The sequence below is a fragment of the Anopheles coustani genome, chromosome 2 (genome assembly GCF_943734705.1).
Source record: "Anopheles coustani chromosome 2, idAnoCousDA_361_x.2, whole genome shotgun sequence".
Lineage (NCBI taxonomy): Eukaryota > Metazoa > Arthropoda > Insecta > Diptera > Culicidae > Anopheles > Anopheles coustani.
In genome coordinates this window covers 41,650,667-41,663,849 of record NC_071289.1, presented here as the reverse complement: position 1 = coordinate 41,663,849, position 13,183 = coordinate 41,650,667, and the positions used below count along the sequence as shown (strand labels likewise).

Genomic DNA, 13,183 nt, shown 5'->3' with positions numbered 1-13,183 from the left:
TTCGATTTAATCGGAACTTTTCGAGAACCAAATCACATATTCTCGTGTATTGTTTAAAAAAAATATGTTATATCTACTATATCTTCTTCTTATTGGCGTAATAACCTCTTGGTCACGCCTGCCCGTTAAGGGCTTACAAGACTTTTTTCTCTTTGTATAGGTGGATAGTCAGTCCTCTCGTAACAGGGGAGGGTCCGGTCTCGGTTGGGATTCGAACCCAGGCCGTCGAGGTGGTGATGAGCCTCGGCGCTCATGGGCCGATTTTCTACCCGGCGCTACCGCTCGGCTGTCGTGGACCCCCATTACATATCAAGTAAATATATCTTCAATTATTTTCTATACGCACCAGTATATAGGGGTGCTCGGGGTAATACGCACCCCTGGGGCAATACGCACCCCTTCCAATTTCCATTGAAAGACGAGTTTTTAACGCGTAAAAAGTAGTCACCCTGTAAGATCAATCTAAAATATGGTCACCCTGTGAGTTTGGCAGCTCTACATCAACAGAAACGTGGGTAAAAGAGTAAATGAGGCCTCGGCCGCCATGTTTTCGATCGTGGCTACACCTCTTGTTGACGTTTAAACTGAATGTATGCAATTGGTGATACATTAATTCGTTAAATTCAACCTACGAGTATTTGAAACGTAGATTGTATCGTTAATTTCGGCTACGCAATCAACCTAGGGGTGCGGTATGAGGGGGGCCCACGGGCCCCCCTTATTTCTCAAAACTATAACAAACTCTCTTTTTCGGTAGACCTAGCGCAGTCCGCTCGCTGCGCTCGCTGCGGGCGCGCCGCCGTTTCCAAATCATTTCTGCGGCTAAACTCATTGTTTCATGCTGTCCATCATGAGTGGTATAGTTTACTTACTAGTAACTTAACATGTTACTATATTAAAGTATATTAAACCGCATTCAACCCCCACTGCGTGATTAGTTTTAACCGTTATGTTCTTTTAAGCGAACCGTTAGCGATCAAATATTCGAAAAGAATGCATGCGTCGCGCTTTGCATAGCTTCAGGCGCTTAATGTGAACCAGTAGGAAGAGGATAATCTAGCCCCGGGCCTCATTTACTCTTTTACCTCACAATGAATGGCAACTTTGGATGTAAAGTGAAGGTTAATTTGATATTTTTTTAAATTTCAAATATGGCACTCAAAACTGTGATCTGTGTGATCAACTGTGGCAACATCAGACGTCAAACTTTGTTTTGGGTTTTCAATGTTTACATCCGAAGAGCAATTTGGGGTGGCAGAATTATTCATCACTGCACAACAAATCGTTAAACGTTTTACATAAACTGCTTAAAGTGTACCAAAAATGTTTCGTTCGGCCTCCAGCGCGACGCTCGTGTCCCGTTATTTCATTTCTATCAACCACCCCCGGATAGCACCACTTACAATCCCACTCGCAAAACTGACGAACCACGCTCCGATCTCTTTCCAAAGTACCACAACGGAATGGCACAAGGATAACCGCAACCGGCGCGAGGAATATCAACAGCAGCGAAAGTGGAAGACCAAGGGACCGGTGCGTTTTCTGGTCGCTAGTTCCTTTCTGTCGTGGTTCAGCAAGAAAAACGACGATGAAGACACACCCGAAAGCCAACTGATAACCATCATCAAGCGGTCGATACTGTCGATACAGAAGGAGGAATACCAGAAGGCCGAACAGATGCTACACCTCGCACTCAAAATGGCCCAAGACCTGCAGAGCAAGGACGGCATCACGTACATCTACGACATTATGGCCAACCTAGCGATGGAAGTGGGCGACTTTGCGAAAGCGGAGAAACTGTTCGTCAACGTCATGCAACGGTTGTTTTCGGACGGGTTTGTCGAGGACCACATCAAAATGCTTCATATAAGTTCGAAAGTTGCCCACCTTGCGCAACTGCAGGGCCATCTCGATAAGGCCGCCCAAGGGTTTGAATGGACGCTGGCGAAGCTGGAAGAAAAGCTGAAACAGCTCGGAGACGACAACTCGAAGGAAATCCGCGAACTGTGGGGCATTACGAAGAACTGGTACGCGCAGCTGCTGATGGAAAATAAACGGTTTGCCGAGGCTAAACAAGCGTTCCTGCAGGCGTACGAGGCGTACACCGAAATCCACGGATTGCTCACCGAGGAAGGACTTACGATACTGAACAATCTTAGCGTTGCTTGCTCAAACGTAAGTCATGCAGCAAAACCACTCTCTAACTTCATTCAAACTTTTTCCTGGATGATTTCTTTGGACATAGCTTGAAGACTACGCGTCGGCTGAACGGTTCCTTAAAGAAGCGATTGCGCTTGCCGCCCAAATTCCCGATCTCTCCGAGGCCGGCGTTTACAAGGCGAATCTGGGTCTGCTCTACCTGCAGCAGGGCTTACTCCGGCAAGCGTCCGAGTTTTGTACGTTCGCCTGGCGCTACGGAAAGCAGCACAAACATGAAGAAACTGTGATACAGGCAAGCTACTGTCTGGAGCAAATTAAAGCGATGCAAAAGTAATGCGAAAAGGAATCCATTTTTCCGGACAGTTGAATGAACCACCAATTCAGTAGTTAAACCTATTTTCGATTATGTTTTGCACACCTCACAAGAAACCTATTATGTTGCACTGGAGAGTTTAATAAATGTTGTACAAACTAGTCAAACCACATCCAAACAAGCTTCAGAGTACTGTTCTTAAGGTTTATTACTAGCGCTAACATACAAGTGACAAAAGATTATTGAAACGCTATCCTTAGGCTTATGGTTCTCAAAGTAAATCTTCCATTTCGCGCATAAACTGTAGGTAAGCGTCGTCCTTCGTGGGCTTTGAGGCGTCCGCCGGCACCGTCCGGTGATCGTGCTGATCATGCACCGGTCTCGCCGGTGGTTTTGCTTTCCGCACCTCGTCCTTCTTCGCTCGCAGGGCACTCGGCAGGAATCGTGTGACGTCCGCGCTGAGATTACGGATCTGCGGTTTCGCCGAGATGGTTGCACTTTTGGGATCTTTCTGTTGCAGCAGTTGCTGTTGGGTTTGCTGATGATGCAGCTGCATGCTACGCTGCTGCTGGATGTGTTTCGGCGGAGGTCCAGCTGGAGGGCCAGGTGGCATACGGATGCCCATGCGAGGCGGTAGACCCGGTGGTGGTCCACCTGGAATTCCGGGACGACCGGGCATTCGGAGACCGGCGGGTAGACCCGACATACCCGGTGGTCGCAACGGAGGTGGTCTGATCATCAGCGGCTGCATTGGACCCGGTGGACCGGGGAGGGGGATCGAAGAGGGTGGCATTGGCATGAATTTTGGCATGGCAGCATCTGGAGGAGGGGCAGGATTGGGAAGTGGCGGTGGTGCAGACGAAGGCGTCGGAATCGAAGCAAGCGACGGCACATCGGCCGGTGTCGATTGTTCCTTCTTTTTCTGCACGCTTTCCATCTCTTTCATGAAATCGTCAATGTTCTGGCCGGAAAGGGCGAGCATTTTCTGTTGGACCGTGTTCGGTTGCTTCACCTGCTTCTCACCACCGTCCGATTCCTCCGAGTGATCCTTGGAATCAGCATCGTCGTAGAATTTAACACTCTTTGCGGTTTCCTCGTGGAACTTGTCCAGATCGTAGTCCAACTCGGGCATATCGAACAGATCCGGTGGTGGACCGGGCGGACAGCCCGGTATACCATCGTCGTCATCGACCGGTTCCGAGGGTTCGAGCGGGTTGTCAATCGGTTTCTTTAGCAATGGCACCGGTGGAGGAGCCATCCGCAGGGGTGGGGCGATATTCGGAGGAAGTACGTTCGGCGGCATCGGTATTCGCGGGATGGACAGCGGTGTCGGAGTATCGGTGGACGAGGGGAGCGGAATATCGTCCACCTGCACTTGCTCCGCGTGGCGGACACTTTCGTAGTACTGGATCCGTTTATTCCGGCGCTTTTCGTAGTCCACTTCCTTCCTTTTCAGGTCGGCCCACAGTTCCGGATCGTCCGCCTGATACAGCCGCATCACCCGGTCGAGCGTTTCCTTTAGCTTTTTGCGCTTCTCTTTGAGCACCTTCTCGTTTAGCGGGGACGGTTGGTACACGTTGAACTCCATCTCGTCGATCTTTTCCATCTCCTCGATCAGCTGTGCCGGGTCCTTGCCTTTGAGAACCGCGGCGCGGACCATTTGCCGTTGTTTTTTGTTTTTCTTCAACTCCTTCTTGCGCGCTTCTTTTCGGGCCTGATCCGTGGGGTTCATGTACTTCCCACTCTTCGTGGTGTTGATCGAACGGCGACCCATGGTTGCTTACGCTTTTGGTGCCTGCTTCACTTTAAAATACAGATTTAGACAACTTTTTCGGTAGACTAGTAGTTTATTTCACACTTCTGAAGACGATCTATGATAAACATAAACACTGCAAGACGTCAACAAACTGACAACTTATGTTTGATTCATTTGAAACTAGTTTGAAATAGACGGTTTCAAATCTGAAATTTCCATTCGCGAAAACCCTGCGATAACACTATCTTATAAATTAGATTCTTTTTGTGATTTAAATCTGAAGCCATTAAAAAGAGAGAGATATTTGTGAAGCAGTCAGGTTTAGAATCACGAAAAATTCGTTTACACCTTATCCCTGACCCGGAAAATTGTATACCTACCTACCTTTACTTGTTAGTGACCTATTGCTAAATACTTACTACTCACTATTTGTAATTCGTAATTGTAGTCAAATCATTCAACAAACCTTTCATAACATTAAGTACAGCAGCAGCAACAAACATCTCGTTATGTTCCGTTAGGCTAAATTTGGTAGCAGTTTATTTGGAAATATATTATAGAACAAACAAATTGAGCTAATTTTAACATTTATTTTTGCACAAACATTTCATTTAAAACAGTATCGCAAAAGAATCAATTGATACAAAACAATTATTTCCACATGCTCACTGGAGTTCTAATCTTTTCCTAAGTTGAACCATCGCTTCCGCCACCCCTGGCAGGAGGTATTGTACCAAACTTTCATCTTCCTCGCAACCATCTTCAGGGTCCGCCTTTTTCTCGAACGCCTCAGATACAGCTTTTCGGGGTTTTGAGTGAAGATGAACATTGAATCGCTCTAGCGCCACGGTGCCACCGTCCGCCGGAAACGTAGCCCTATCTTGTCCCAGCCCCAACACAAACCCACCGTCCCGCGGAAAGTTCGAAAGGGTGTCGAAGAACAGATGTAGCACCTTTTCCGTGATCGTCATCCGATAGTACTCCTTTGTGGGTTCATTGCGGCCGTAGCGAAACTTGCCGACGTGAGCCAACGATTCGGTCAATGCTTTCCAACCAGCCGAGGTCCCAGCATTCATACCGGGGCCTAACAGTCCGAGCAGTTGGCCCACTTGATGGTCGTGAATTGCCACGGTAAAGATGCCCTGCGAACGATGGTGCAGGTTCATCGTGAGCTGCTTCTGTTGCAGTTCGTTGCATCCACGCCATCTGATCGGTCGCTGGGTGTACCGTAAGGATGCGATGTTGATGTCTAAGAGAAAGTCAAAAGGCTGTATTGGAATGATGGTTGATTTTCCTGTTTCTATGGAACCAAAGCCAGCTGCCAAGATAAACCACAAATCCTCCTGGGGGGGTCGATGGGATGTTCGCTTTCGTTTTACAAAAGATCTCCAACTTGCTTGAAAAATTGCCATGTGCTCTTCTAAGGGGAAGCTGATGAATTCGAAAAAAACGGCACAGTAATTAACAGTTACCATTTTGATGGTCATAACGAAAAAAAAATAACAAAGAACGGGTCGTACCTACCATACGAATCAGTTTCGCCGTTTTCTAGCACGCCAGTATCCTCGATGTGTGAAAAAAGTGGAGTTAGTTCGGGAGCAACAGTATCGGATTCCGTCCGGAACAATCCAACTAAACGATTCTGCAGAGCGTTTTGTTCCGGCGTCTCAAGATCTTCCAAAAACATTTCATCGGTATCGTAGATGAGAAGCACTTCATTGGCGCATGGTATTTCTTCGACGTATCCTTCATATCCCGAGGAGTCGACTTGCGAAGAATTGGGTTCCAGTTTGAAAACCATCCCGACGGCGTTATCCGGTGGTTGTGATGGCATATCTTCATTACGAGGAGATTCCAATGCGGCTCGTTCATTCTGTTCTTGCGATGGCGCATGTGGCTCTGGTGGTTGGCTGCCACCATCCTGATTCTGTGTCGAACAAACTGGTGGCATAAAACTCATTGTATCCGGATCGGACAGCATGTCCATGTTTGGCGTATTCTGCTGCATTTGGTTAGCGGTAGGCTGCGAATTCGGTCTAGCGACATTTTTCTCGCTTGTTGATGCTGTATCGCTTTCGTAGTTTATATTCGCCGGCCGAATCGGGCAGGGTCGTGGGAACAACAATTTTTTTTTCGGCTGCGGTGCTTTTTCTCGCGATTCCTTCGTAGGCACAACGGTATTAACATCCGGTTTCGATGGAACTGGTTGGTGGGCCAGTGGTTGTACCGCGTCTGGGACAGCTACGACTGCTGATGTTGTTGATGCCGTCACTGTAGCCGGCTGTTCCACTCCCTGCTGTTCCATAACGATCGGTATGTGCAGCTTTTCGGAAGCCCATCTACATGCTCCTTTAGACTTTAGTTCCAGCTGCTCCTGGGGTGTTAGTTCTCGCAAGGCGGCGGGCAATTCCTGCCGATCGAAGGTGGATTTATAGAACTCGTAAAAAGCTTTAACTAACTTATCAACTTTCCTCGACGTCAGCTTTGTCTTGGGGAATTTTTTCATCCGGTTATAAATCAGCACCTCGTAGATGTTCGTAGAGGATTTGATGTAATCAAGGCTGAACTCCGGTGTATCCGTGGTTGTAGTAATTGGTTGAGCGGGAGAAATCAAGCTGATAGTACTATTATGATGTGCACTAGAGGATTTCTCTTGCTTGCATACGGCCCCGATTGGTAATGGCACAGCGAACAAATGGTCAGCGGTTCGAGCACGTTTTGTCGGAGGTTCTTGTTCAGCGGCGGCATTCGAAATTGATCTGTCTGCGTTCGCAGGTTGCTCCGTACTTCGATTGGTTGTATTAATATTTTGATCATCCTCATGTTCTTGTTGAATTTCCGGAATGACGCTACTATATTGCGAGTTATTGAGGGCTGCAGTTGGAACCTGTGCATTTGGAGCCTGTGCATTTGGAGCCTGTGCAGTTGGAACCTGTGCAATAGGACCTTGTGTGATTGGGCCTTGTGAAGTTGAAATCGGCACAGTTGGAACTTGTGAGACCAGGCCTTGTGCAGTTGATGGCGGTGCAGTACGAACTTGTGCGATTGAGCCTTGTGCAGTTGGGCTTATTGCAGCTGTATCCCGCTGTACCGCGGAAACCGGGACAGTTTTCGGTGCCTGAGTAAGTGGCCTTGGGGTTAGGAAATTATCGTGACGAGAAACACTTGCTTGCAATGGTGTGGGAGTCCTCAGCTCTGCCCTTTCGATGCCTGTGGCAGTATGTGACAGTATTTGATGACCGAGGCTAGGCCCCGTTGATATTCTTTGCAGTTGAGATCTGCCTTCCGGATCAGCATAATGAAGGCCGACATTATATTTTCTGTTCAGTGCGTCGTCGTCGAATGCAAACTTGTGCCAGATAAACAGCGTACGCTTCTCGACCGGGCCACGCAGTTCGTAGATTATACGATCCAGAAATCTGTGCCACTGTTTCTTATAATTTGAGCGCTTTACTATCAACCGTAACAATTTCTCTTTTTCTTTCGCCGCGTTTCGTTCTCTACCCTGTTGGCAGCCCTTAAGGTATTTCTTGAGTTTCAGCAGCTTTCCCGACCAGTTGCTGAACTTCGACTGTAACAGCTGTATGACTTCCCGTTGATCCTCAAGAACCAAATTATTGCGCGTCATATCGACGAAGCTCATTTTTTTCACTCCGTCCTTGGCGAGAGAACTGACCATTGTTTGATATGCAGCTTCGGTTGGAATCGGTATCTTTGTGGCCATGCTAAACAAGCCCTCCCAAAACGGTGTCTCGAAGCGCAACATATGCAATGGGTCAGATAGCCGTCCAAGTGGATTTTGTACGTATCTCTCATACAGTATTTGTTGATATTTTTGGCGTGTCCTTTCACTGCGTTCTGCCATTTTATCTAAAACTATTTGCTCAATGTTTGTGTGCTGAAAAAAGATTTGCTTGGCAAACGCATCATTCACCGTGGCATGGTCAGCGATTGCAATTTGTGGGGGTGGTTCCGCCGGGATTCGGGTTGTTTGGTCATTTGCAAGCGCTGAGTTTCTGACCGGCTGCCTCTGCACCCTTTGCTGAATCTGCGCCATAACATCACGAATGTCTGCCTGTGTTTTAGAGGTTTTACTGGATCCTGCTGTTGGACGAGACATTTTCTAAACCAATGCACGAGATAGCTAACAGAACTAACAACTTATATTCCTTTACAAGGATTGATTTATCCCGCCTATTTTGTGGATTACGAGTTTGACAGCTTTTGGCACTTAAAACCAATGTTCGTGCAATTGTGCAGGTTGTGCAGTTGACATACAGGTTGAAATTTAAATCTAAACAAATGGAGGTTTGACTCTTTTTGAACGAGACGTTAATACACTTTAGGTATGATAAGGAGAATGTGCTTTCAGTTGGCCCGTTTGCATTATAGTCTATTTTTGAATTGCATTTTATCTTCTCTCCAACACATTGTAATAACTACGAGTTACTTAAAAAAAGTTTGATATTAAACTGGAGGTATTAGTTGTTTTAAAAAGGCCATACTTGAATTGTATGAGACAAAACATACCCTTTGTGTTTTTTTATTTGTTATGGTGTTATGATACACATTTTAAAACTTGTTATGGAGTACTATAAGTTACACCAGCAGCCTCAAAAACTGAAAAGTTTATTGCATAATTTGCCCTGTTCTGATGAATCAAATACCAACAGAAATTAAACCATCGTTGATTCTGTTCAATGTGACATTGGCAGTATGAGAAAGGGCTTTTTAAATGAACAAAATAAAACATGTTAAAGAAAAGCATAAATCATGGAAACTGTTCTAATCATTAAAAGCGAAAACTATTAAGAGAAAGGCGAGATTGGATTTGATTAATCCGATTTCCTCTTGGTTGTAAGCGCCTTTTGAAGGGCAGCAGTCAAAACTTTAACCATGGTAACCTAAAACTATCATGATATCGAATACTTCTATTAACTTACAATTTACTACATCAGGTTGCTTTCTCAATAGATATATTTTATTTTATGACATTATTTTAAAATCTCACAAGTATATACAACAAGGCTTCGATATAATTACATTAACAGCGTTCCTCGCAGTTTCATATATAAAAGAAGGTTGACAAAGCCTGGCTTTGTTCTAACAAACAATTTTGCTAAAATTGCTCCTGAACAAATTAAAAACAAAAACTAACGTATAATTTCACCGTTTCGAACACGTGACTGCTAACGACACAAAAGCAATAGCACACAAAAGATCATCATCTTTTTAAGCGAGTGAAACATTTACAAATAAAAAACTTAACGGTCTATGGTATGCTCAATCACCTTCAGGCACGTTCCCTAGAATGAAAATGAAGACAATGAGTCCACGGGAATACATGACAACAAAATGATTCACATATGCTACAGCCACCAGACATTCCACCCTGTTCCATTTCCATACAGGACAATGCACATGTATGACTTACAGCTACGTACTCAAAGCCCAGCTCTTGGTGAGTATTTGAAAAGGTCTACTGATTGGCGATAACTTAGCTTGTGGCGTTATCATCAATGCGTGACTATTGGCACGGAACAAGAAGAAAGACCTGCTTCCGACACCTGGGGTGAACATGTACTATCGATAACACAGGAACTAAGGAGAAGAAACATTAGCACGTACAAGGTCGACAAAGGGCGAAGTAAATACAATAATAATTGTCGAGGGCCAGAGCTGCCGGGCCTACATTTCTTGTTGATTGAAGTGATAGTGGCCGATGTTGATAAGATCAAGAACAAGAAACAAGAAATCAAGATGCAATAACGCGCCAGAAAAGGTTCTTACGTTGCCAACGTATTTCTATCCGGTCTTTCTTTTATTATCTTTATCTGTTCTACTTTTACTAGCATTATATTATTATTATTGCTCTCGTACAAAGTTTTGTAAACCTAACGTATCAGAAATAAGCAGCGACTTTATCATTCCCTAACTATAAAATGTTATGCAAAACAATCGGAAAGGCTAGGGTGCCAATGTTAAACAAACTCACTGTGTTGGCTGGACCGTGGACCTTTTGTACAAACATCAACACCGTTCACTTACGAGTAGTAGAAAAACAAAGGAAAACTTATGTTTTCAATGTTCTTCGCACACAACTCTAAATAACACACAAAGAAAAAATGCGTACGCTAACAGGAAGAGAACGACGACCACGACGACTACCAAAGGTACACACAGGTTAACTGGAGCAGAGAAGGTGTTTTGCGTTTCGTCCGCCTCTCACTCAAAGTTTGCAATAATTACCATCATGCCCACGCCGGCCAGCATGGCCGTAATCTCCTTTAGTGATTGCCACAATTTCGTCGACTCCTCCAGCAGCTCCGGAATGACTGAAACGGTCGCGATGTAGATAAATCCGCCAGCAGTGAAGGGAAGGACCCATGATTCTGCAGCGTCACTCCCACTTCCGAGCAGGGCCAGTACGGTACCGGCCAGCGCACCGACTGCCGTCGTTAGCTGCAGCAGCATCGCTTTCTTTTTCGAGCATCCCGACTTGATGAGGATGGCAAAGTCACCAATTTCGTGCGGTACCTCGTGCAGCAGGATCGTGATGGTGGTAATGATACCGATGCTGCTCCCGGCCAGATACGAAGCGCCAATCGCCAGGCCATCGGTAAAGTTGTGCGTAAAATCCGCTGCCAGGTTCAAATATCCGGCGATTTTGATTTTCGATTCCTTCTTCGGTTCCTTGCGGACAGCTTTTCCTTTAGCTTTGGCTTCCTCCTTCTTTGACTTGGATGTGCTGGCCACTTCCTGGCTTTTCTTGTCCTTGGAGGGTTTTTTATCTTTCTTTCCCTCGGTCGGAGACGGTGGCGGTGAGGTCTTGGCTACGGCTTTCGTTTCGGCTGCTGGTGCTGCCTTACCACCATGACTGTGACCACCATGGCTATGCCCGTGCCCGGTATCACCCTTAATCAAACGGACAAACTTTTCAACCGCCAGAAAAACGATAATTCCGGCCAACACCCACAGACCCACGCGCATATCATGCCCATGGCTTTCGTGTTCTCCTTCACCGTGACTATGCCCATGGCCGTGGTGATCGTGTCCGTGACTATGCCCATGACCGTGACCATCATGCGAGTGTGGCTGGATGGCGTGGGGAATCAGGTGAAGAAACGCATCACCTAGCAGACCACCAGAAGCGAAAGCGAGCAGTGTCTTCAGCCGAGGTTGCATTTCTTCGGTGTTATCCAGCGGGATGGCAAACAGGATGAAAAATGGAGCCGCACTGATAAGGAGCGTAGAGCCAAGCGAATGGACCCAAATGTAGAAGGTGTCTAAAATTGTCAATACAAACAAATCACATCAACGCCTTATGTAAACCAGGAGGCCATTTGCAAAAATCAGTTCCTTACCTTTCGGTGGCTTACTGTCAACGACAGGCTTTTCATCGTGGTGGTGATGATGGTGATGATCGTCGTGGCCATGATCATGATGATGATGGTGATGCCCATGATCATGATCATGCTCGTGATGATGGTGATGATGTGGATCGGCCACCGGCTCCTCATACATTTCGTTCGCGTGCTTAGAGTACTTGAAACTGGGATTTTCATGATGGTGATGTTCATGCTCGTGCAGGTGATCATGATCGTGGGCGTGCGGTCCATGGGCACCGCAAAGCGTCGGGAACGACAGGAACAGTATAAAGAGAAACAATCCCAGCGCAATGTGCACCCGGTATGATGTCGATTCCTCCTTCAGCGGTACCTTCTTCGCCATGGGGACAAACCCCCGATGCTTCGAGTGATCCATATTGAGTGATTTACTTTAACACGTAGCCTTATTTGTCCACGAACTTGCACAATCCTTTGCACCGGGTGGCACGGGAGCACAGAATGGTCGTTCAAATCTCGGCAGAAGAAACTTTTTAACACGTCACTGATGATGCAGCCGCCAAAACAGCTGAAATGCTGCTCGGCTGACAGTTGCAGTTTCTCGACGCAGAATCCACAGAAGCCTTCAAACCAAAGTGATTAATACTCAGGTGGGTTCATTCCGAACAAACGGAACGGATTTTATTAGAAAAATAAAGGAAAAGTTTGACTAATTTTAGAAGATTGAAACCAACAGGTATTTTAAATAACACTAAAATAAGCATAATATAATTACAATTTGAAACACAGCTGGTCGGAATATTTTCCTCTATTTACACCTGGGATGTGCACGTACGCCGGACACCCATATATATTCTTTTTCTTCTTGGCGTAACGACCTATTGGTCATGCCTGCCCGTTAAGGGCTTACGAGACTTGTTTCCCTGTTGTACGTGGATAGTCAGTCCTCTCGTACAGGGGAGGGTCCGGTCTCGGTTGGGATTCGAACCCACGCCGTCGAGGTGGTGAGCCCCGGCGCTCATGGGCCGATTTTATAACCGGCGCTACCGCTCGGCTGGCCGACCCATCTCGTATGTCAAAAGTGTCGCAGAAACTCCCGGTCGCAGGATTGTCGCAGCGCCGTGTGGACCTGCGGTAATCTACTACGAATGGGTATACGTTTTTTGCGCGTATAGTCAGAAATAGGTGTTATAAACGCACAGTCACGTTGTCAAAACTGTTCTCTTTTGCGGTGTCCCGCAAGTATTAAGAGAATTGTTTTACCCTTCTTTTCAGAAGTCGTTTTACATCCAAGATTGCATAGGAAATCTGCTGCAAAAGAAGGGGTAAAAGAATTCTCAAAAGAAGAGCGGGCAGTTCTGAAGAGAATTCTTTTACCCCAAAATAACGCCAAAATTTCTCGTTGAGAAATGCTACTCTTTTTGGAATAAACTCGGGTAAATCAGTTAGTCTGCATATTCCCACAAAGGACTAGATTGTTCGTGTTGTTTGAATACAATTAGAAGAATAATGTCAACTATATTGATATTCTTATTTAAATCATTCATGGAATTAAACACATCATATCAAAAATCGGCATTAGATGAGCATATGACGGATTGGGATTCG

At 45.9% G+C, this 13,183-nt stretch overlaps 4 protein-coding genes across 6 annotated transcripts; 1 reads left to right on the top strand and 3 right to left on the bottom strand.

Annotated features, from left to right (window-relative positions):
• The first annotated feature begins 1,238 nt into the window (after nucleotides 1-1,238).
• LOC131265804 (tetratricopeptide repeat protein 19 homolog, mitochondrial) lies at nucleotides 1,239-2,667 on the top strand. Its single transcript, XM_058268123.1, has 2 exons — nucleotides 1,239-2,175; nucleotides 2,246-2,667. Exons 1-2 carry the CDS (start codon nucleotides 1,324-1,326, stop codon nucleotides 2,492-2,494), a joined length of 1,101 nt encoding a protein of 366 aa, XP_058124106.1. The 5' UTR covers nucleotides 1,239-1,323; the 3' UTR covers nucleotides 2,495-2,667.
• A 2-nt stretch (nucleotides 2,668-2,669) lies between these two features.
• LOC131265800 (WW domain-binding protein 11) lies at nucleotides 2,670-4,313 on the bottom strand. Its single transcript, XM_058268118.1, has one exon. It carries the CDS (start codon nucleotides 4,245-4,247, stop codon nucleotides 2,745-2,747), a length of 1,503 nt encoding a protein of 500 aa, XP_058124101.1. The 5' UTR covers nucleotides 4,248-4,313; the 3' UTR covers nucleotides 2,670-2,744.
• A 486-nt stretch (nucleotides 4,314-4,799) lies between these two features.
• On the bottom strand, nucleotides 4,800-8,405 carry LOC131265790 (uncharacterized). 2 transcript variants are annotated; one of them, XM_058268103.1, is made up of 3 exons: nucleotides 7,162-8,405; nucleotides 5,750-7,131; nucleotides 4,800-5,660 (listed from the first exon to the last, which is right to left on the bottom strand). In XM_058268103.1, the coding sequence occupies exons 1-3, from the start codon at nucleotides 8,347-8,349 to the stop codon at nucleotides 4,895-4,897; spliced, it is 3,336 nt and encodes a 1,111-aa protein (XP_058124086.1). In that variant the 5' UTR covers nucleotides 8,350-8,405; the 3' UTR covers nucleotides 4,800-4,894. The 2 variants fall into 2 exon arrangements, with proteins under 2 accessions (XP_058124086.1, XP_058124087.1); XM_058268104.1 differs by having other exon boundaries at nucleotides 5,519-5,660; nucleotides 5,754-7,131.
• Nucleotides 8,406-9,188: 783 nt separating this feature from the next.
• LOC131265801 (protein catecholamines up) lies at nucleotides 9,189-12,201 on the bottom strand. 2 transcript variants are annotated; one of them, XM_058268119.1, is made up of 3 exons: nucleotides 11,594-12,201; nucleotides 10,479-11,515; nucleotides 9,189-9,535 (listed from the first exon to the last, which is right to left on the bottom strand). In XM_058268119.1, exons 1-3 carry the CDS (start codon nucleotides 11,991-11,993, stop codon nucleotides 9,494-9,496), a joined length of 1,479 nt encoding a protein of 492 aa, XP_058124102.1. In that variant the 5' UTR covers nucleotides 11,994-12,201; the 3' UTR covers nucleotides 9,189-9,493. The 2 variants fall into 2 exon arrangements, with proteins under 2 accessions (XP_058124102.1, XP_058124103.1); XM_058268120.1 differs by lacking the exon at nucleotides 9,189-9,535 and having other exon boundaries at nucleotides 10,008-11,062; nucleotides 11,114-11,515.
• Nucleotides 12,202-13,183: the final 982 nt, after the last annotated feature.